Genomic DNA, 24,132 nt, shown 5'->3' on the forward strand with positions numbered 1-24,132 from the left:
GCAACTTAAAAGGTGAAACTAATATATGAGACTCATTACATGCAAAGCAAGATAGTTCAAGCCGTGATTTGTCATCATTGTGATGATTATGGCTTACAGCTCATGAAAACCCCAAATCCACAATCTCAGAAAATGAGAATATTCCATGCAATCAATAAAACAAGGATTGTACATAGAACAATATTGGACCTCTGAAAAGTAGAAGCATGCATATGTACTCAGTACTTGGTTTGGGCCCCTTTTGCAGCAATTACTGCCTCAATGCGGTGTGGCATGGAAGCTATCAGCCTGTGGCACTGCTGAGGTGTTATGGAAGACCAGGATGCTTCAATAGCGGCCTTCAGCTCTTCTGCATTGTTCGGTCTCATGTCTCTCATCTTTCTCTTGGCAATGCCCCATAGATTCTCTATGGGGTTCAGGTTAGGCGAGTTTGCTTGCCAATCAAGCACAGTAATCCCACGGTCATTGAACCAGGTTTTGGTGCTTTTGGCAGTGTGGGCAGGTGCCAAGTCCTGCTGGAAAATGAAGTCAGCATCCCCATAAAGCTCGTCTGCGGAAGGAAGCATGAAGTGCTCCAAAATCTCCTGGTAGACGGCTGTGTTGACCCTGGACTTAATGAAGCACAGTGGACCAACACCAGCAGATGACATGGCTCCCCAAATCAACACAGACTGTGGAAACTTCACACTGGACTTCAAGCATCTGGCAGTGTGTGCCTCTCCATTCTTCCTCCATACTCGGGGTCCTTGTGCCTCTCCATTCTTCCTCCATACTCGGGGTCCTTGGGCCTCTCCATTCTTCCTCTATACTCGGGGTCCTTGTGCCTCTCCATTCTTCCTCCATACTCGGGGTCCTTGTGCCTCTCCATTCTTCCTCCATACTCGGGGTCCTTGGGCCTCTCCATTCTTCCTCCATACTCGGGGTCCTTGTGCCTCTCCATTCTTCCTCCATACTCTGGGTCCTTGGGCCTCTCCATTCTTCCTTCATACTCGGGGTCCTTGGTTTCCAAATGAGATGCAAAAGTTGCTCTCATCAGAAAAGAGGACTTTGGACCACTGAGCAACAGACCAGGTCTGTTTTTCTTTAGCCCAGGTAAGACGCTTCTGACGTTATTTGTTGTTCAGGAGCGGCTTGACAAGAGGAATGCGACATTTGAAGCCCATGTCCAGGATCCATCTGTGTGTGATGGCTCTTGATGCACTGACTCCAGCCTCAGTCCACTCCTTGTGAAAGTCCCCAACACTTTTGAATGGCCTTTTCCTGACAATCCTCTCCAGGCTGCGGTCATCCCTGCTGCTTGTGCACCTTTTTTTTCCCACATTTTTCCCTTCCACATAACTTTCTATTAATGTGCTTTGATACAGCACTTTGGGAACATCCAACTTCTTTTGCAATTACCTTTTGAGGCTTTCCCTCCTTATGGAGGGTGTCAATGATGGTTTTCTGCACAACTGTCAGGTCAGCAGCCTTTCCCATGATTGTGATTCCTACTGAACCAGACTGAGAGACCATTTAAAGGCTCAGGAACCCTTTGCAGGTGTTATGGCTTAATGAGCTGATTAGAGTGGGACACTTTGAGCCGAGAATATTGCACCTTTTCACAATATTCTCATTTTCTGAGATTGTGGATTTGGGGTTTTCATGAGCTGTAAGCCATAATCATCACAATGATGACAAATCACGGCTTGAACTATCTTGCTTTGCATGTAATGAGTCTATCTCATATATTAGCTTCACCTTTTAAGTTGCATTACTGAAATAAATGGACTTTTTCACGATATTCAAATTTTTTGAGTTTCACCTGTGTGTGTGTGTATATATATATATATATATATATATTGTGGGGTTAGCTCAGGTGGGGGATCTCCTTCCCTGGGACAAAGGTAGACCGTACAGCAGGCTTTCATCAAAATCTGACTGGTTGTCAGCTTTATTTAAAAGGTTTGCAGAAAATAAACAGAACATGAAAATAAACCCTTGCCATCCAGGCACTAACTAAACAAAAGATGATTCCTCTCTCAGAGGTGAAGGGCTTCTCCCTGTCACCAAAACAAAGTAACAGCAAACCTTTTCTTGCAGGTATAGTCCATACACACAGCTCTCTCAGAATACCTCTCTGAGTCCCAGGCCACGAGCGACTCCTTGCTCCAGCCCTGCCCTTTTTATATCACCTGTGGGTGGACATCAGTGGAGTCCAAACTCTGGTCCGGAACCACCTCTGCCATTGTGGCCCCGAAAACCCGGAGTGGACCCTACCTTACACCTCACCGTATGACCTCATGCAAGGTGACACATATCGTCCATCCAACACTTTGCCGTTCATACTGTCACATAATATATATATTGTAATGGGGTTCGCTCGGCAGCGGGGGGGGGGTGACCCCCTGGATGGGTGCACAACACAAAAACACAGGCACAGCACAACAACAGTGGAGGTGAAAAAACAAAAAGGTGCAGTTTATTTACAATATTTACAGGAAAACGCCAGACCAAAAAGAAACATCAAATAAAATCCTGGCCAACTTGACTACTTACTGTACAAACAGCTTCCCTAGCTATCCACTAGGTACAGCCTGATGCTATACCTAGTCGCTGGTAGTTGGAGGCTAGCCACACAGGCTTTTGGCTCCCTGCACACAGATAATATGTTGCTCCCGAGTCAGTTCAGGCACAGATCTGGTTCCAGGTTGGAGCCACTCCCTAAGCAGGCTGGGAAGTTTTATAACAGCCTTAATGAGCCCACTACCTTCAGCTGGGCTCATTACCTCAGTGCCGAAGGACTCAGCACTTCCCCCCCCAGTGGAACAAATCCCCATAGAGTCTGAACCTTGGACAAATGTATCGTCCATCTAGGACGCAACCAGGTGATTTCACCTGCCTACTGTCACTACACACGCACGCGCACACACGCCATAGCATAATGGCCTGTGACCGGTAAAGTGAATAACATTGGTTATCTCATTATGACACCAGAAAGTGGGTGGGATGGATTAGGCAGCAAGTGAACATGTTGTCCCTGAAGTTAATGTGTTTTTGAAAAATGGGCAAGCATAAGGATTTGAGCGACTTTGATAAGGGCTAAATTGTAATGACTAAAGGACTGGGTCAGTGCGACTCCAAAATTGCAGCTCTTGTGTGATGTTCCCAGTCTGCAGGGGTCAGGACCAAACAAAAGTGGTCCAAGGAAGGAAAACCGGTGTCATCGGCGGCCAAGGCTCGTTGATGCACGTGGTGGGGCAAAGACTGCCCTGTGTAGTTTGGTCCAATAGAAGAGCTACTAGAGCTCACACTACTGAAAAAGTTAATGTTGGTTCTGATTGAAAGGTGTCAGAACACACAGAGCATCGCAGATTGTTGTGTATGGGGGCTGTGTAGCCGCAGACCGGTCAGGATGCCCGTGATGACCCGTGTCCACAGCCAAAAGTGCCTACAATGGGCACATGAACCCCAGAACTGGACCACGGAGCAATGGAAGAAGGTGGCCTGGTCTGATGAGTCGTGTTTTTTGTTTTTTTTGTTATATCATGTGGATGGCAAGGTGTGTGTCACTTTCCTGGGGAAGAGATGGCACCAGGATGCAGTATAGGAAGTAGGCAAGCTGGAGAAAGCAGAGTGATGCTTTGTCTAGTGGAGTCCATGTCTCAACAAGTCAGGGCTGCTTTAGCGGCAAAAGGGGGACCTACCCAATAGTAGGTGGCTGGTCATACTGTTTTATGGCTGGTGTGTGTGTTCTATATCTCGAAATAAGTATTCTATAAACTCTTTGATGGTAATAACCTTGTTTTTTTTTTTGTTTTGGTTTTTTTCTTGCCCCGTTACTTCTGTAGGAATGACTGGTGTGGTATGCTGTACTCCCAAGCTGACAGCAAGAAGAAATCCAATCTAATGATGTCTTTGTTTGAGCATGGACCAGAGCCCTTACCCTGGTTGGGGAAAATCTCGCAGCTTGGGCCTATATCTGGTACAGTGGAACTAATAAGATGTTACATTTCAGTTGCCCACGTTTTAAGAATCAGTCTGTGAGGCTATAGAGCCGTTTTCTTAACCACTTCCAGTCCGGACACTTTCAGCCCCTTCCAGTCCGGACACTTCCCCCCCCTTCCAGTCCGGACACTTCCCCCCCCCTTCCAGTCCGGACACTTTCAGCCCTTTCCAGTCCGGACACTTTCCCCCCCTTCCACTCCGGACACTTTCAGCCCCTTCCAGTCCGGACACTTTCAGCCCCTTCCAGTCCGGACACTTTCAGCCCCTTCCAGTCTGGACACTTCCCCCCCCTTCCAGTCCGGACACTTTCCCCCCCTTCCAGTCCGGACACTTTCAGCCCCTTCCAGTCCGGACACTTTCAGCCCCTTCCAGTCCGGACACTTTCCCCCCCTTCCAGTCCGGACACTTTCCCCCCCTTCCAGTCCGGACACTTTCCCCCCCCTTCCAGTCCGGACACTTTCCCCCCCCTTCCAGTCCGGACACTTTCCCCCCCTTCCAGTCCGGACACTTTCCCCCCCTTCCAGTCCGGACACTTTCCCCCCCTTCCAGTCCGGACACTTTCCCCCCCTTCCAGTCCGGACACTTTCCCCCCCTTCCAGTCCGGACACTTTCACCTCCTTCCTGTCCAGGCCAATTTTCAGCTTTCAGAGCTGTTACACTTTGAACGACAATTGCGCAGTCATGCAACACTGTACCCATATGAATTTTTTAGCATTTTCTTTTAAGACAGATAAAGCTTTATGTTGGTGGTATTTATTCACCGCAGGGATTTTTTTTTTTTTTTGCTATGTAAATGAAAAAGTCCAAAAATTTTGAAAAAAAGTTTTTCTCTTATAAAATTTTGCAAATAAATAATATTTCATCATAAATCTTGGCCAAAATGTATTCCGTTATCTTTTTATTAAAAAAAAACAAATTAGTTTATAACCAAAAATTATAATTTTTAAACTTTTTTTTGTTTACATTTTTATTTTTTTTTATATTATGTTTTTTTTTTTTTTTTTTACATACTGTCACCCTAGCAGTACAGTGTCACCATGGTGACACTGTACTACTTGTGGGGGGTGATGAAGATTTTTTTTTTTTACATTGATTGCTTTTACACCCATAAAGGCTGTAAAAGCAATCATTTCTCCTTCTCTCTAGCTGCATTCTTGCTGCCATTGAGAACTACAGTGTGAGCTGTGATTGGTCACAACTTGTCACATGGTATAAGGCTGTTGTGAATAGCCTTGTACCATGTGACCTCTGTGATCATTCACAGATTTCACACGTAGTAAGCAACGATGTCAGAAGTGACATCTTGCTTACTACTCTGCATGTGATCACTGATTGGCCAATCAGTGATCACATGATCGGGACCTCGCACAGAGGTCCCGTATGACAATCGGTGTTCCACTGTTTTCAGAGGACACAGCTGGCACCGGATCGTGGTGCTGCACGCTTCCAGGGAGCTCGCACAAGCAGGGAGGCCTTTTATAAACGGCCACCTGACCCTGCACTGCCACCGTCCATCCAGCCGTTTATGTACAACGGCCGGACGGGAGGTGGTTAAGACAGACCACTAAGAATGTATGAAGAAGAGGTGCTGGGACTTTGAATGGCGTTCATACAATGTAGTGAGAAGACAAAAACATGCGGAGAGCTCTCTGGCTCATTTTAGGCAGCTCACAACAGGCAAGTCTACCCTCCAGTGGGTACTCCAGCAGGTTACCTCAAAATAAAACATGCACCAATGGAAGGAGCACCAGACCAAAGGATAAGAGTGTCCACATTCATTCATTTACATATTAAAAAAAAAGCAAAAAAACAGCCAACGTGTTTCAGGTGTTAGAAAAAAACGACCCCTTCATCATGGCTTCAGTTAAAAGATCAAGCTTGCTCACACATTTACTGCTGGCCAGTATCTTTCCTGATCCAGCAGTTGGCTTCCTTACACAGATTAACATGGGAAAGCTCCATTTTGAGTCAATTCGAGCTTCTTTTAACTGAAGCCCTGATGAAGGGGGAGTTTTTCTTCTGACCCCCTGAAACGCATTGACTGTTTTTAGTATAATCTATTTAAATGACAACTAGAAACTGCCTATGCAGATCACGGGTGCTTGAAGATGGACACAAACTGTGAAGCTTTGACCAAAGTATAAGTGATTTGTAAAGCATTTATTTTCCATTGAAATAATAAACATACTTACCTGCTCTGTGGCCCTGATCCTCCTCTTCTGGGGTCCTTCCCTAGGGTTTTTGGCTCCTTCCCACTGCCGAGTACCCCCCTAGGAAACCGCTTCCTATGGGGACACTTGTACGTGCTTGATCACGAGCCAGGCTGTTTGTGTCTATTCAGACACACTGCCCAGCTTGACCCCGCCTCCACTCTCTGCTTGCAGGGTTTGATTGACAGCAGCAGGAGCCAGTGGCTTCAACTGCTCTCAGCCAAGCCTTTGAGAGCCAAGAGAGACGGCAGAGCTGCTGCTTGCATATGGGTGCAGTGTTGCATGACCGCGCAATTGTCATTCAAAGTGTGATAGCGCTGAAAGCTGAAAATTGGACTGGACAGGAAGGGGGTAAAAGTGTCCGGACTGGAAGTGGTTAAAGTAAAAAAAATCTTTTACCTTTTACAACCACTTTAAATAACTCGCCTACTATAGTTTTATGTCATTTTCGTACCTCCCAAAGCCTGACTGGAAAAACTCCCAGGGGTGGCATCATTCTGCTTGCCTTGTTGCTAGGACGTTGCTAAGACACTCTGAACTAATTCAAACCCCTTACACATGTGCTCTCTCCCCTGTCGCAGTAGCTCTAAGCTCAGCGATGCTGCAGTGGAGAAGATAGTGGACCGCACATGTGCAGGGGTTAGAGAGCATGCTCCTGTGATGATTGGGGGGGTGGGGGGAAGCAGGTACGACTGGCAGTGTCTTAGAAACGTCCTAGCAACAAGGCAGGATGAGTTGATGCTGTCCCTGAGAGTTTTTCAGCCAGGCTTTGCAAGTTATGTAAATAGCCCACACCTATATCCAACTATTATTATTATTATACAGGATTTATGGCACCAACAGTTTGCTCAGCACTTTACAATATAACGGGAGACAATACAGCAACAATACAGTTCAATACAAGAGGGATAGGAGGGCCCTGATCCTGGGAGCTTACAATCTAGGAGGGAGGGGCTAGCGGTACTGTGGTAACTGTGGGGGATGGACTGGTAGGAGGAATAAAAGATTCCATTATTGGCTGAGGGCAGGATAGGCTTCCCTGAAGAGAGAGGTTTTCAGAGATCGCCTAAAAGTGAGCAGAGTAGGCGATAGTCTGCTAAATTGGGGTAGAGAGTTCCAGTTCCAGAGGATGGGGGAAGCTCTGGAGAAGTCCTGGAGACGACCATGGAAGGACAAGACCAGGGAGCCTAGAGAGCAGGAGGTCGTGCGAGGGGCGCAGAGGACAGTTTGGGTGATATTTGGAGACAGTAACTAACTATAGTTAAAGCTGCAGTTCGATTTCATCTCCAGCACCTTTACTTGCTTAGACAGTTTTTTTGGTAATGGTGAACTATCCCTTTTAACATTCTAGCATACTTGGTTGTTACTGGTCTGGGAGATATTAGGGGGGATTTACTAAAACTGGTGCAGCTGTGCATAGTAACCAATCAGCTTCCAGGTTTTATTGTCAAAGCTTAAAGCGGAGTTCCACTCAACCTATCAATAATTAAAAGTCAGCAGCTTCAAAAACTGTAGCTTCTGACTTAAAAAACAGCCATTTACCTGTACCTCGGTCCCGTGGTGTGTCCCCCGCAGCCCGTTTCACCGGCCGTCCTGTATTCCAGAAGGGCAGCATCTTCAGTGTGGGCACCCTTCATGAATGGTCCTGTAGTCTTCTGGGACCTGTCACGTGTCCCAAAAGACTACAGGGAGGGAGGGAGGACACCTTCTGCTTTCAATTACCTAGGCGATCAGACCGGAAGTGGGAGCTGGTTCCTGTCAAATTTGGGTACCTGCTTCCCCCGCGGGCGCCCGGTGATATCCAATGATCACCGACGGAAGAGGACTGTTTGTTTGCTAACTGTTCTCCTCCCTGTCAGCTCAGGCACACTGCACAGCACAGCCATCCAGAGCAGTGTGATTACAGTGAAACACACATACACACACACACACACACACAGCCCTCTAGTAAAAAAACTCACTGCACACAGTTAACCCTTTGATCGCCCCTCATGTTAACCCCTTCCTGCCCAGTGCCATTAGTACAGTGTCAGTGCTTTTTTTTAGCACTGATCACTGTATTGGTGTCACTGGGGATGTCAGTGACACCAAGTCAGTCCCCCCCCCCTCCAGTGTCAGATTGACCACTGCAGTCGTGCTATACGTCGCTGATCGCCGCCATTACTAGTAGAAAAAAAAATCTCAGTCTATATATACCGCCTTTTGTAAACGCTATAACTTTCATGTAAACCAATTAATTTACACGTATTGGGATTTTATTTAGCAAAGACACGGAGCAGAATACATTTTGGCCTAAATTTATGACGAAACTTGATATTTGATTTTTAATTTTTTTTTTACTGGACATGTTTATTAGCAAAAAAAAATATTTATTTTTCTCAAAATTGTCGGTTTTTTTGTTTTTTTTATTTTTATAGAGCAAAAAATAAAAAACGCACAGGCGATCAAATACCACCGAAACAAAGCTATATTCGTGGGGGGAAAAAAAGGACGTAAATTTCATTTGGGTTGCATGACTGTGCAATTGTCAGTTAAAGTAACGCAGCGCCGTATCGCATAAAATGGCCTGGTCAGGAAGGGGGGTAAATCCTCTGGAGGGCAACTGGTCAAAGTGTAAAATGTTCATTCGTCATATACTGAGAACACATTTCTTTTTTAGATGCCAAGGAGAATCCATATGGTGAAGAAGACAACAAGAGCCCATTTCCCCTGCAACCCAAGTCAAAGAGAAGCTATGCACAGAATGTAACCGTATGGATTAAACCTAGTGGGCTGCAGGTAACTGCCTTGATGGTATGTTCTTAGTTCAGTACTGCGTCCTGTAGTAATGTAGGGTCCAGCAGAAGGAATCGCTGTGCATGGCAGAGAACCAGGTACCCAAGACTCCGGAAAGTATGTCATGTTCTTGGTTCAGTATTGCATACAGTAGTGATGTAGGGTCCAGCAGAAGGAACCACAGTGCATGGTAATGGACCAGATATCCAAGACCCAGGAAAGTATGTTATGTTTCTAGTTCAGTACTGCATACTGTAGTAATGTAGGGTCCAGCAGAAGGAATCGCCGTGCATGGCGGAGAACCAGGTATCCAAGACACCGCAAAGTATGTCATGTTTCTAGTTTAGTATTGCATACAGTGGAAAATGTAGGGTCCAGCAGATGGAATCGCCGTTCATGGCAAGGAACCAGGTTTCCAAGACAGCTGTAAGTGTGTTGGTGGTGGTGACCGATCAACTCCTTCATGATAGTGAAGATTTAACACACCACCCACATAAGTATGTATTCATCTTCTTTCTTTACAGGGTGGATTTATTGTTGGTTTGAAGAGTTGGGAACAAGGTTGCTTTAAAGCCACAGCCGCCATACTTATTGAGGAAAACACAAAAATAATAGAGGCTGCTACTGCTGACCTCTACCTTAAAATGCTTGTTGTCTGGTTGTCAGCTAACCGCTTGAGTTTAGTATGTTCTAAGACTCTGAAAAGTACACAGAGCAGAGGATCCATACTACACACTACTTCCCCCAGCACCATTCCACCCTCCCTCCTTGGCCACTGCGCCCATCACACTGACAGGTGCTTGGCTGGATCGTTTTATACTGAAGATGGGCTGAGCCCGATGGGGGAACTGAGAAATTGGTTCCCCCATCAGGTCTGCTCCACATTTGACTGACAACATATGGCAGTGGGCAGATCTATAGGTGTTGTTCAGTCCAATAGTGTCTTTCGACTCTGCTCCGTGCTGCGCACCCCTCTGATCTTTTTTTTGTCGCTGGAGCCCTTTCTGTGTGAGATCCGAGCAGATTGTAATATCTCTGGTTTTCATAAACCATCTGGGGAACATAAAATTACCGCGTTTGCGGACGATCTTATCTCTTTTTCTTAATGACCCTCTTATTGCCCAATATTTTGCAGGTGCTTGGGGACTATGGTAGCCTCTGCTACTTCAAAATCAGCCTCATGAAATCCTTGGCACCGAATATTTCCACCGAGTCCACGGTCCTTAGTCACCTTCGCCCTTCCTTCTCTTTCCGTTGGGCCACGGACTCAATCAGGTACCTGGGCACTAATATTATGCCAGATTCTGCTCTTAAGGAAGACCTTCTCCGATGGCAATCCCTTACGCTGACATGGTTTGGTCGATGTAGTGCACTTAAGATGACAGTGCTGCCCCGTATACTGTACTTATTACAAGCCCTCCCCATCAAGCTTCCCATCAAGCTTTCGGAAGGTCAATGCCCTATTTCGCACTTATATCTGGTCACATGGGGGGGTCACGTTTTGCTTTCCATGTTCTGACCCTGCCTAAGAGGTGGAGGTGGGGGCTGCCGGATATTCGCTCCTAATATAGAGCCGCTCACCTCACTCGCCTGGCTGATTGGCACTGCCATGGTGCTGCCAAACATTGAATGGCCATGGAATTGGAGGACTCTGGGGGCACGCCCCTGTGTTGGCCGTGGCTGCGATGTCCTTTACCTCCCGACCTAGTAGCACGCCCAACTCTTGGTGCCACTCTTGTAGTTACTCGAGAAGCATTCCACAGCACGTCCAACTCTCCAGCGCCTTATTCTCTGGTTACAATTCTGGGAAACCCTGACCTCAGTACAAGAAGACCCTCAATTTGCTTGTCTCACAACTACTGGCTACTCTCACTTAGTGGACTTTCTCAATCCCACTGGGGTCCTTCTTGCCAATGATTTTACTCGACTGTTGGATCCCCCATTGAGTTTCTGGAGAGGTATTCAGCTCCGCTCCTACCTGCTTTCCATTTTGCGTGCTCCTGGTATTTCTTGAAAGTTGAATGCCTTGTGAAGCTCTATGTCACAAGGGAGAACCAATTCACCATAGCCTCTCCATCATCTACTTTTCTCTTATTCCCCCTGGAACCCAATTTTGTTTGTCCTTTCCTATACAATTTTGTTCGTCCTTTCCTGGACAACTCCTTTACCACGTTACAACGGGAAAAGATCTTGCACTTTGCCCATAAGTCTTCTTTGGCCACCAAAGTACAGGAGACCAATTATAAGCTCCTCACACGTTGGTACCGGGTGCCGTCTAAACTTCACCATATTTCGTCATAGCTTCCTGATGTGTGTTGGCGATGTGGTGCCAATGGTGGCACTCTCCTCCATGTCGTTTGGCAGTGCTCAAGGCTTCAGCCCTTTTGGTGAGGGGTGACTGACATTCTCAAACAACTTACCACTGTGGACCTGCGAGTAGTTCTCCAAGGTGAACGAGCTTAGGAACATGGAGGATCTCACGGCCACCCTGTATAATGAGATATTTTGGAACACCTGGCGCCCTTGGCAATATTTTGTGTTTTACAGATGCATACCTGACTGAATATACTCAGTGAATGTCTTGCCTCTGAATTTATTCTCTCTCGAGAAGAGGAGATTAAGGGTGGATATGATCTCCATGTGTAATACATAAGGGGGGATATGATCACCATGTATAATACATAAGGGGGGATATGATCTCCATGTATAATACATAAGGGGGGGATATGATCTCCATGTATAATACATAAGGGGGATATGATCTCCATGTATAATACATAAGGGGGGATATGATCTCCATGTATAATGCATAAAGGGGGGATATGATCTCCATGTATAATACATAAGGGGGGATATGATCTCCATGTATAATACATAGGGGGGGGGGATATGATCTCCATGTATAATACATAAGGGGGGATGTGATCTCCATGTATAATACATAAGGGGGGGATATGATCACCATGTATAATACATAAGGGGGGGGATATGATCTCCATGTATAATACATAAGGGGGGATATGATCTCCATGTATAATACATAAGGGGGGGGATATGATCTCCATGTATAATACATAAGGGGGGGATATGATCTCCATGTATAATACATAAGGGGGGATATGATCTCCATGTATAATACATAAGGGGGGGGGGATATGATCTCCATGTATAATACATAAGGGGGGATGTGATCTCCATGTATAATACATAAGGGGGGGATATGATCACCATGTATAATACATAAGGGGGGGGATATGATCTCCATGTATAATACATAAGGGGGGGATATGATCTCCATGTATAATACATAAGGGAGGGGATATGATCTCCATGTATAATACATAAGGGGGGGGGATATGATCTCCATGTATAATACATAAAGGGGGGGATATGATCTCCATGTATAATACATAAGGGGGGGGATATGATCTCCATGTATAATACATAAGGGGAGGATATGATCTCCATGTATAATACATAAGGGGGGATATGATCACCATGTATAATACATAAGGGGGGGATATGATCTCCATGTATAATACATAAGGGGGATATGATCTCCATGTATAATACATAAGGGGGGTATGATCTCCATGTATAATACATATGGGGGGGATATGATCTCCATGTATAATACATAAGGGGGGATATGATCTCCATGTATAATACATAAGGGGGGATATGATCTCCATGTATAATACATAAGGGGGGGGTATGATCTCCATGTATAATACATAAGGGGGGGATATGATCTCCATGTATAATACATAAGGGGAGGATATGATCACCATGTATAATACATAAGGGGGATATGATCTCCATGTATAATACATAAGGGGGGGTATGATCTCTATGTATAATACATAAGGGGGGGACATGATCTCCATGTATAATACATAAGGGGGGATATGATCTCCATGTATAATACATAAGGGGGGATATGATCTCCATGTATAATACATAAGGGGGGATATGATCTTCATGTATAAATACATCAGTGGTTATATAGTGAACTCGGTGTAGTTATTCCCCCTGAGGTCATCACAGAGGACAAGGGGGCGCTCTTTACACCTGGAGGAAAAGAAATGTAATCTCCAAACACGGAAAGGTTTGAGCTGAGAACATATGGAATAGACTCCCTCAAGAGTTGGTTGTGGCCAGCTCAGTGGATTGCTGTAGGAAATTCCTGGATATAACTGGATATAACATTTATAGGGAAAGTTGATCCAGGGAATATCCGATTGCCTCTCGGGGGATCAGGAAGGAATTTTTCCCCCTGCAGGAGCAAATTGGATCGTGCTTTGCTGGGTTTTTTGCCTTCCTCTGGATCAACTGTGGGTGTAGGATTAGAACTTTTTTTTTTTTCTATGGTTGAACTGGATGGACTTTTGTCTTTTTTCAGCCAGACTAACTATGTAACATGGCTTGACTTCTCACTCCAGGAGGGGATGCAACCCCCAAGGCTCTTGTTCTGTTTCTCCTATATCCCATCTCTCCTCTCCCTCTGCTCTCTCCTTTTCATTTAACTCTCTCTGCGCCTTTCTGACTGTTTTTCTTTTTTCCTATCTGTCCCAGCCCCTACAGTATCCTACTGTGGGGTCCCCCCTCACTTTTTCCCCCCATTCTATTATGTCTTTTCGATACTGGTAGAGATTTTTCTCTCTCGGTTTGATATTCTCTCTATGTTCTTTTTCACATCTTTGTAACTATACATTCGATCCGCTCTCTTTGTGCTTTGGCATAATCCTCCTTTTCTTAGGATGTCATTTAAACGATCACCCGATGATTTGTTCTGGTCCTGTTTTGTTGTCATACAGTATATGTGCTGTTTCATTCGCTCTTGATACTTTCTTCTCACATGCAAACTTGATGAACCCCTAAAGATTCTATGTGACTATTTCAGGCTTGGTCTAGATTTTTTTCCTGTATTCTGGTGAATCTTTCTCCTGGTTCTTTTTATTGTATGTTAATTTCACCAATAAATAATTACAAAGAAAAAAAAAAAGTATCACTTTAATTACTGCCAGTTTCCTAAACAGAAAACTTGTTAATTCTTTAAGAATTTGTCACTGATAGATTCTTGAAGCGGCGTATGGTAGCATCAATGCATACCGTAGTTCTTAACCATTTCAATACCGGGCAATTTTACACCTTCCTGCCCAGGCCAGTTTTCAGGTTTCAGCGCTCTCACACTTTGAATGACAATTGCGCGGTCATACAACATTGTACCCAAACTAAAATTTTATCATTTTCTTCACACAACTAGAGCTTTCTTTTGGTGGTATTTAATCACCACCGGGGTTTTTATTTTTTGCTAAATTAACAAAAAAAGACCAAAAATTTAAAAAAAAACACGTTTTTCTTTGTTTCTGTTATAAAAGTTTGCAAATAAATAATTGTTCTTCATAAATTTAGGCCGAGATGTATTCTGCTACATGTCTTTGGTAAAAGTAACCCAAATTAGGATGTATTTTTTAGTTTGTAGGAAAGTTATAGAGTTCACAAACTATGGTATAGATCTGAATATTGATCAATCCTGAAGTACCGACGGCCAATCTAATTTCTTGAGGTCCAGGAATTTCAGAACAGTACAGATATCCCCTAAATGACCCCTTTTTGCAGAGTAGACAGTCCAACGTACTTCATAAGAAACGTGGCGAGTTTTTTGAAGTTGTATTTTTTTAGTCATAATTTTTCGGAAAATGAAAAAATGCAAAAAATTATTTTCACTATTTTTTTTTTTTTACATACTGTCACCAGTGCAGTACAGCGTCTTCTTATAACTGGCATGGCGGTGATCAGAGACACTGACTGGTGACAGTATGAAAAAAAAAATATATATATTTTTTTTTATTTATTTATTTTTTATTACATTTTGTTTCTTTTTTTTTAATATTTTTTTTTCATATTTCACTATGTCCAAAGTAGTACAATGTTACCATAGTAACATTGTACTACTTTGGGGAAGTGATCAGTATTTTTTTATTTTTTACACAATTTGCTTATAGCAAAGAATTACTTTGCTATAAGCAAGCATTTACCTGAATGACATCGATTCATTCAGGGTTTTTTTTTTTTTTTTGTGCTTAGCTGTGATTTGGCCACAGCTAATCACATGACATGTGCATGTGATTAGCTTTGACCATTCACCGCTAGACAGTAGTATACAATGGATAGCATGAATAAAACCATCCATTGTATACAACTGTCATGTGACCTGCTGTGATTGGTCACAGCAGGTCACATGGTACTGGCAACGGGGGCCGATACTCAGATCTGTCATTGGCCGTGTCCGAGGTACACGGCCAGTGACAGATCGCGCCGCTGCGCGGCTCTGCAAGCGCGAAAAGTACGCATGTGCGAGAGGACGGAACGCTGATGACATTTGCCGGCCGCCATTCGGCCATAGGGCGGGCGGCAAATGGTTAAAGGAACTACCACCAGAAAAATGGCATTAAAGCCGTTTTGAATTGACGCCCTCATATTGTACCGTAGTTGTCAGCATTAAAAATTAGCAGTTCTTGCAGTTGTTAAAATCAGTAGTGTATGGAACCCTCTTGCTTGTTTGCCACATTTTACTTTTTTTTTCTTTTTCTTTTTTGTTAGACTGATGTGCAGAAGATTCTGCGGAATGCCAGGAAACTTCCGGAGAAAACGCAGACGTTCTACAAAGTAAGATAAAGTTCCCAATATCTTTTAGTTCTTTATTTATTAAAGCGGAGTTCCACCCAAAAGGGGAAGTCCTGCTTTAAAGATTGGTCCCCCGCTCCCCATTAAGGATTGGTACCTTTGAGGAGCTGGTACCCGAATTTGACAGGTACCCGCTCCCACTTCCACTGCGATCGCCTAGGAGATCGGAAACGGAAATTGTCCTCCCTCCCCGAAGTCTTGTGGGACACGTGACAGGTCCCAGAAGACGACGGGGCCATTCAGGAAGCGCAGCTCTACTCGCGCATGCGCAGTGGGCACCCGGCTGTGAAGCCGCAAGCTGTCACAGCTGGGTGCCCACACTGAAGATGCCGGCGCCGGGGAGAGAAGACGGCCGGTGAAACCAGCTGTGGTGAGGCCGTCGCCATCTTGAAGTGGTGTGCCCACACTGAAGATGCCGGCGCCTGGAATACATGACGGACGGTTAAAAAACGCTGCGGCGGGGGGCAACGCGGGATCGTGGGACAGGTAAGTGGCTGTTTTTTTAAATGTCAGCAGCTATAGTTTTTGTAGCTGCTGACTTTTATTTTTTTACAGATTGAGTGGAACTCTGCTTTAAGATGAAACAATTCTTTGATTAGTAGGATGCTGTGCAAACAAACCTAAAAGAGGAAGTGGAAGCAAAAGAATAATAGATGTATTATCCCCGGCTCTTCCATCCTGACTTGTGCTCCATCTCTGTAGCCTCTCTGAATCTGTTTTGAGGTTGAGAAGCCAAGCCTGGACATTTTACAGCACCTTTGTTTATTTATAAGGGATCTTTATCTTTTGAGTAACAATTTTTCTTAATTTTTAGTATTTTCCAAAGATGTGTTTAATAAATTAAGCAATAACTTTTGATCATGTCTCAGCTGGCCTGCTCTTCTTCTTCTTTCTTTTTTTTTTTTTTTTTATGATGTATTGCAGGAAGATGTTCACTGATGCTGTGCCTAGTCAGCTTTCTGTTCATTTTGTACCAGTAGTATACCGAACTATAGCTGATGTTTTGCTGTTGAGCCAGCTTTTTAGGTATGTTACACTATATGCAAAAAGTTCAGTATGTGGACATCACTCCAAATGTGATTCTCATAGTTTCCCGTGAAGGGTACTAATAATGCTACAGTATTCAGACATTTTAGGCCAGGGTTTCTCAACCAGGGTTCCTCCAGAGGTTGCCAGGGGTTCCTTGAGCAATGAGCAATTTTTGCCTCTCAGGTAAGTTCCTGCTGACACCATTGATATTTTTAGCAATCTGTAAGGGGGTAATTCTTCCCAATGACCACAAGTGTGAGGAGCATTGTTCCCAATGACCACAAGTGTGAGGAGCATTGTTCCCAATGACCACAAGTGTGAGGAGCATTCTTCCCAATGACCACAAGTGTGTGGAGCATTCTTCCCAATGACCACAAGTGTGAGGAGCATTCTTCCCACTGACCATAAGTGTGAGGAGCATTCTTCCCAATGACCACACGTGTGAGGAGCATTCTTCCCAATGACCACAAGTGTGAGGGGCATTCTTCCCAATGACCACAAGTGTGAGGAGCATTCTTCCCACTGACCACAAGTGTGAGGAGCATTCTTCCCACTGTCCACAAGTGTGAGGAGCATTCTTCCCACTGTCCACAAGTGTGAGGAGCATTCTTCCCACTGTCCACAAGTGTGAGGAGCATTCTTCCCAATGACCACAAGTGTGAAGAGCATTCTTCCCAATGACCACAAGTGTGAGGAGCATTCTTCCCAATGACCACAAGTGTGAGGAGCATTCTTCCCAATGACCACAAGTGTGAGGAGCATTCTTCCCACTGACCACAAGTGTGAGGAGCATTCTTCCCAATGACCACAAGTGTGAGGAGCATTCTTCCCAATGACCACAAGTGTGAGGAGCATTCTTCCCAATGACCACAAGTGTGAGGAGCATTCTTCCCACTGACCACAAGTGTGAGGAGCATTCTTCCCACTGACCACAAGTGTGAGGAGCATTCTTCCCACTGACCACAAGTGTGAGGAGCATTCTTCCCACTGACCACAAGTGTGAGGAGCATTCTTCCCAATGACCACAAGTGTGAGGAGCATTCTTCCCAATGACCACAAGTGTGAGGAGCATTCTTCCCACTGTCCACAAGTGTGAGGAGCATTCTTCCCACTGTCCACAAGTGTGAGGAGCATTCTTCCCAATGACCACAAGTGTGAAGAGCATTCTTCCCAATGACCACAAGTGTGAGGAGCATTCTTCCCAATGACCACAAGTGTGAGGAGCATTCTTCCCAATGACCACAAGTGTGAGGAGCATTCTTCCCACTGACCACAAGTGTGAGGAGCATTCTTCCCAATGACCACAAGTGTGAGGAGCATTCTTCCCAATGACCACAAGTGTGAGGAGCATTCTTCCCAATGACCACAAGTGTGAGGAGCATTCTTCCCACTGACCACAAGTGTGAGGAGCATTCTTCCCACTGACCACAAGTGTGAGGAGCATTCTTCCCACTGACCACAAGTGTGAGGAGCATTCTTCCCACTGACCACAAGTGTGAGGAGCATTCTTCCCAATGACCACAAGTGTGAGGAGCATTCTTCCCAATGACCACAAGTGTGAGGAGCATTCTTCCCACTGTCCACAAGTGTGAGGAGCATTCTTCCCACTGTCCACAAGTGTGAGGAGCATTCTTCCCAATGACCACAAGTGTGAAGAGCATTCTTCCCAATGACCACAAGTGTGAGGAGCATTCTTCCCAATGACCACAAGTGTGAGGAGCATTCTTCCCAATGACCACAAGTGTGAGGAGCATTCTTCCCACTGACCACAAGTGTGAGGAGCATTCTTCCCAATGACCACAAGTGTGAGGAGCATTCTTCCCAATGACCACAAGTGTGAGGAGCATTCTTCCCAATGACCACAAGTGTGAGGAGCATTCTTCCCACTGACCACAAGTGTGAGGAGCATTCTTCCCACTGACCACAAGTGTGAGGAGCATTCTTCCCACTGACCACAAGTGTGAGGAGCATTCTTCCCAATGACCACAAGTGTGAGGAGCATTCTTCCCACTGACCACAAGTGTGAGGAGCATTCTTCCCACTGACCACAAGTGTGAGGAGCATTCTTCCCACTGTCCACAAGTGTGAGGAGCATTCTTCCCACTGTCCACAAGTGTGAGGAGCATTCTTCCCACTGTCCACAAGTGTGAGGAGCATTCTTCCCAATGACCACAAGTGTCAGGAGCATTCTTCCCAATGACCACAAGTAAGAGGAGCATTCTTCCCAATGACCACAAGTGTAAGGAGCATTCTTCCCAATGACCACAAGTGTAAGGAGCATTCTTCCCAATGACCACAAGTGTGAGGAGCATTCTTCCCAATGACCACAAGTGTGAGGAGCATTCTTCCCAATGACCACAAGTGTGAGGAGCATTCTTCCCAATGGCCACAAGTGTGAGGAGAATTCTTACCTCTGACTATCACACTAATGCATCATGAATAGTAAATAAAGCCATTTTTAGCAGGGGTTCCCTGAGACCGGAAAGTTAAATCAAGGCTTCCTCTGTGTTAAAAAGGTTCACAGAGGCTGTTTTAGACAATTGTGTGCTACTAACCTTGTGGCAACAGTTTTAGGATGGTCTTTTTTTCTGTTCAGCAAAACTGTGCACAAAGCCAGGTTTATAGACACAATGGAGGTGGGGGGATTTACTAACAATAGAGCATGCAAAATCTGGTATGGCTCTGCATAGAAACTAATGGGCTTCCAGGTTTTAGTCCTCATGCACACCTGATGTTTTTACAGCTGCTGTTTTTGGCTTTTGATGTTTTTTGTTTTTCTTTCTACAGCCAGTAAACCCCCCAGCATGTTATCCCATGTGTCCATACACACATAGACTGGAATCAGCATTTTTTGGCAGGGGTGTTTTTTGGCTGGAAAAAAACCCCAGAACTAGTGGGTTTCTAGAGGAGTATTTTAGCTGTAAAAACGCTCTAATGCTAAAAACGCTGAAAAACTCAGGTTTTTCCTGAGCAGCGTTTTCAAAACGCCCTCCCCCCAGTGTGTATGGAGCCTTATTGTCAAAGCTTAGTTGAACAAGCTGAAGTTGGAAGCTGATTGGTTACCATGTACGTCTGCACCAGATTCTGAGTGCTCCAGTTTAGTAAATCTTCCCCATGGCTTGATGTGGAGGAACTGCACAGGCACCTTTCTGGTAGAATGCAAATGCAAGCCAAGTCTTCTAATCCAGTATCAATATCTGATGTCACAGGTGCTCTTTCAGGCTAAATGACTAAAACAAATCTGGCGCAATGTCCTCCCAGGCTGGTGGCGGCTGTTATAGCAGTGTAGCAGATGAGGGGGGTGGAGCTCTTGGATTTAGCGCCATATAATTGCCAGTGATTTTGAAATGGGACATCCAACAAGCTTATTTAGCTGCGATTGTCTGGACACGACAAACGTTTGGCCATGTATTGCATACTGTATTAGCAGGTTACCCTTGGAACATGTATGTTTTAAAATTCACACATTTTTAAACCCTTCTGCCCAGCCCTGCTATTGCTTTAGTTGGGCTATATCATCCGGGGGGTTGTGATGGTCTGCCCAGTCACACAGGGTCGTGGATAAAGGGGTACCACCTGTCCTCCTGTATGGGCCCCGGGCTAGCAGGGGGGCCCAGGCAGCTGGGTGAATCTGATGTGGGCAGGGAGGGTGATTGGCACAGTGGGGGCAATTACTGGAACAGATTCCATGTATGGCTCTCTGCAGTAGCTGAAATCTGGCTTTTTCTCCTCTCCCTCCCGATGGCATTCAGCTGCTGCAGAGAGAGCTATAGAGGGGATTGGTTCCAGTAATTGACCCGCCACACCCATAAACCTCAGTGTGCACTATATGTTTCTCCCTGCTACCCAGGCCCCATTGTATTCCTCTCCTTCCCACCGGTTGCTGCCAGCACACAACAGGATCCTTTTCGTAATGAAAAAATGCAGTAATGTAACGAGTCATCTGCTGGGGCACCTGCTGAAAAAAAAAAATTGCTAGCAATTAAAAAATAAGAAACAAACGGTATGGAGTAGCGTTCTCCAAACCCCCCCCCCCCCAAAAAAAAATCCATAGCAAGCCCTTTGGGTCTGGTATGGATTTTGAGGGGAACCTCCACGGCAAGCAAAATAAAAAAAATAGTGTGGGGATTTCTGAGCGTGCAGGTCAGGAAGGGGGGGGGGTGGGTGTTGGGGCTGGGGGCAAGCAAGAAGTCACCCCCCCCTTCCCAACATGGGGGGGCAGCTCTGCTCCCCCATTGATGCCACAAGGGGGCGTGGTCACCGGTTGACTTTGCCCCTTAGTTATTTAAGAACTGTCAGGCAGCGGAGCTGTGGGGGAGTCTTTGTCGGGAGCGGAGCCCTTTTTTTTTTTTTTTTGGTTTGTTTGTTAGGAAGTTCCAGTAATTGACCCCCCCACCCCCGCCACACCCATAAGCCTCAGCGTGCACTATATGTTTCCCCCTGCTACCCAGGTCCCGTTGCAAAAATGCAGTAATGTAACGAGTCATCCGCTGGGCACCTGCTGAAGAAAAAAAATTGCTAGCAATGGGTGGGTGTTGGGGCTGAGGGCGAACAAGCAGTCACCCCCCCTTCTCAACATGGGGGGGCAGCTCTGCTCCAGTCATTGATACCACTAGGGGGGCGTGGTCACCGGTTGACCTTGCCCCTTAGTTATTTAAGAACTGTCAGGCAGCAGAGCTGTCAGACGGGGAGTCTTTGTCGGGAGCGGAGCCCTTTTTTTTTTTTTTTTTTGTTGGGAAGGCGGTGGCAGCGGGCATTGTGATTGACGAGGGCTCTAAACCAGGGGATGTTTTTTATATTTTTGTTTTTTTTAATAAAGGACTTGTCAAAAGGGCTTGTGGGCTGGTATGGTTTTGGCAGGGAGGGCGTGACAACCTGCTGGCAGCTGATGACTCGTTACATTACCGCATGTTTTCACTAACTCATGCTGTATTTTGGTACACTTTTTTTAGTGAATGCCAACAATTTTTTTTGAAACATACTTGGATGCGGTAAGATACCGCTTTGCGAATTGTCCCCACAGACCTAAAACGTATTCTGCAAGAAGAGAGTTTTCAGCACCGCATCACTTGCATTGCGTTCTTGCTGGAAGAATCTGCAAACATGCTGGCATGAATACATAGAAGAAGCTGGTTTTGTTCCCATAAGAATACATTCAATGTAGAAGATGGGCATACAGGGTGGTGATAGCCTCTTCTGCTGCCTGCTCCTGTACTTCCAATATAGGATGCTACTTTTAATGGCGTTTTGTGTCTTTCTTGTCTCACGTGACATTCTTGCTTGTGATTTTTCTCTCAGGAGTTGAATCGTCTTCGAAAGGCAGCACTTGCCTTCGGGTTCCTGGACCTCTTGAAGGGAGTGTCTGATATGCTGGAGAGGGAATGTACTCTGCTTCCTGACAACGCTCATCCTGATGCCGCCTTCCAGCTCTCACATGCAGCAGCTCAACTCAAACTGGCCAGCACTGGAACCTCTGACCACGCTTCCTATGACAATAACATTGCGCCTCTGCAGACGGACTTCTCTGGCCGTGGCTCTGAAAGAATGTGAAGACCGGATCTATATCCTTGTGGGGCCTCAGCGGAGGACTTCTCCTCCACCTTGGAAAGCCGGTTGGCTTTCTAGCAAGTAAACCACTGCAGACTTCCAGAACCTGCCACAAAATAATTCACTGGTAATGGGCCAGGACTGAGAACCCGTTGGCTCAGGTATAGCTGCCCGAAATGTGGAAGCACAGTAATCTCTATTGATATGTGTACTGTATATAGTAACATCAGGAACCACACAGGTCTGCGGATCCTAGGATTACAAGGCTTGCCTGTTTCCACTTTCCTGTGGCAATATGTGGCCCTAATTTCCATGTTTTGTGACTGATGGGAAAATTTTTTGCAAGAATTGCACTATACTAGTAGCAAGGATGTACAGGTATCTAAACGACTTGTATACAAAGGGTTTCCTAAATGTGTTAAAATCTCTCTTGGACCAGTAAGTGATCATTACTTTTTGCTATAGAAGGCTCATCGCTGAATGTCTGCTAGTGTCAAACATCCTCTTAAGTCCGGAATAAATGTTCTGGCAGGTCTTGATGGGACACCATTATGGCAAAGGCTGAATTTTTACCATCCATCATTCTGAAAACAGATTAAACCTTCTAAGGGCAACCTTAAGCTGGTGCTATGTGGGGGTGGGGATATCGGCACATTCTGAAGTTCTTGGATTTTTCCAAGAATCTCCAAGAATCTGATCACTCATCTCTGACCTATGACCTTACCCCCTTGTGGAGGGCTGAGCTGTAATTTGCAAAGTAATAAGCCTTTTGCTCACAAGGGGGATTATTTTTCAAAACGCTCTTCAGTTTTAGTGAGGTTTGTGGACCAGTGGACTTTGTAGGCACATATACATCAATCCTTAATGAAATAAATATGAAGGAGGAGCCTGCACGCTGTGACGTGACGCCGCCGGAACACGGAGGTCCGGCGGCCATCTTTATACACAAGCTGGTTAGTCATCAAGCAGCTTTAACCCCTTTGCGCCGGTGCCTCCCGACCCTTTAAGGGTTTCAGCAGCCGGGGGGCAGGGTTTAGGGTTATGTGACCGCCGTGACACCCCGTCACATGATCAAGAAAGGTCCCGATCAAAAGAGGAGATCGGGACCTTTCCGTGAGTACCGGACATGTGTGCTGGGAGCGTGCAGGGCGCGCGCTCTCAGCACATATGTCTTTTTTTAATAGAACGCAAATGTGCGGCCGCTCGGTGTCTAGGCCCAGACGCTGGGAGGCCGCACATTTACGTTCGGCCGGCGTGAAGAGGTTAAGCTGCATGTATCTCCTGCTAATTTTGGAATGCTTTCTGGAATTTTAACCCTTTAATAAAATCTGGTATTTAATTACTACACTATGGGCAATATCCATTTTTACTCTGTACCGAGCATTTAATTCCCCAGAAACCCTGTTGACCACCCCAGCATCCAGAGGAGGGCAATCCACCACGCTCCAGCTTATCCTATAGGGGACCTATAGGAAAATTTCACCACAAAAACCACGATATTTCGTGAAACATTCGGCAAAACGTTCCACAAAGTAATAGCACACCAATCGGGAACAATCCGCACGTTTTGATATATTACTTGTCTTTGTAGTGTAAAAACTGTGGGAGGAGTTAGCGTGGCAAATTTAGCTATAATAAGAATAAAAATAAGAACTAGAAAAGCTAAAATTTCTGGGGAAATTGTGTGAAGTGTTCTTGCCTCCACCAGTAGTCTACAACTGGAGTGGGCGGACATTTTTAGTGGCAGCAGGGATAGCTGAACATTTTGATATAAGATTTGTGCAGGTGGGCTCAGGGGCCGACTGACAACTCATGGGGCCCCCGGGCAATAGGGGATCATGGGGCCCCTGTGTCCTTGCCCAAACTCAAAAAAGCCTATGAAAAAGGTACCAGGGGC

General features: G+C 45.5%; 1 protein-coding gene across 1 annotated transcript in view; it reads left to right on the top strand.

The window, feature by feature from the left end:
* LOC149454228 (integrator complex subunit 14-like) overlaps positions 1–23,580 on the top strand; it is a 30,359-nt gene extending 6,779 nt beyond the window's left edge. The window contains exons 5-8 of the mRNA XM_089687630.1: positions 3,828–3,961; positions 8,854–8,987; positions 15,576–15,641; positions 21,987–23,580. Of these exons, the coding sequence (XP_089543756.1) occupies positions 3,828–3,961; positions 8,854–8,987; positions 15,576–15,641; positions 21,987–22,238 (586 nt within the window). The 3' untranslated portion in view covers positions 22,239–23,580. The remainder of the gene's footprint in view (positions 1–3,827; positions 3,962–8,853; positions 8,988–15,575; positions 15,642–21,986) is intronic.
* The last annotated feature ends 552 nt before the right edge of the window (positions 23,581–24,132 follow it).

This window comes from Staurois parvus, unplaced genomic scaffold (genome assembly GCF_062004578.1).
Source record: "Staurois parvus isolate SC_StPar_1 unplaced genomic scaffold, SC_StPar_1.0 ptg000432l, whole genome shotgun sequence".
Taxonomy (NCBI): Eukaryota; Metazoa; Chordata; class Amphibia; order Anura; family Ranidae; genus Staurois; species Staurois parvus.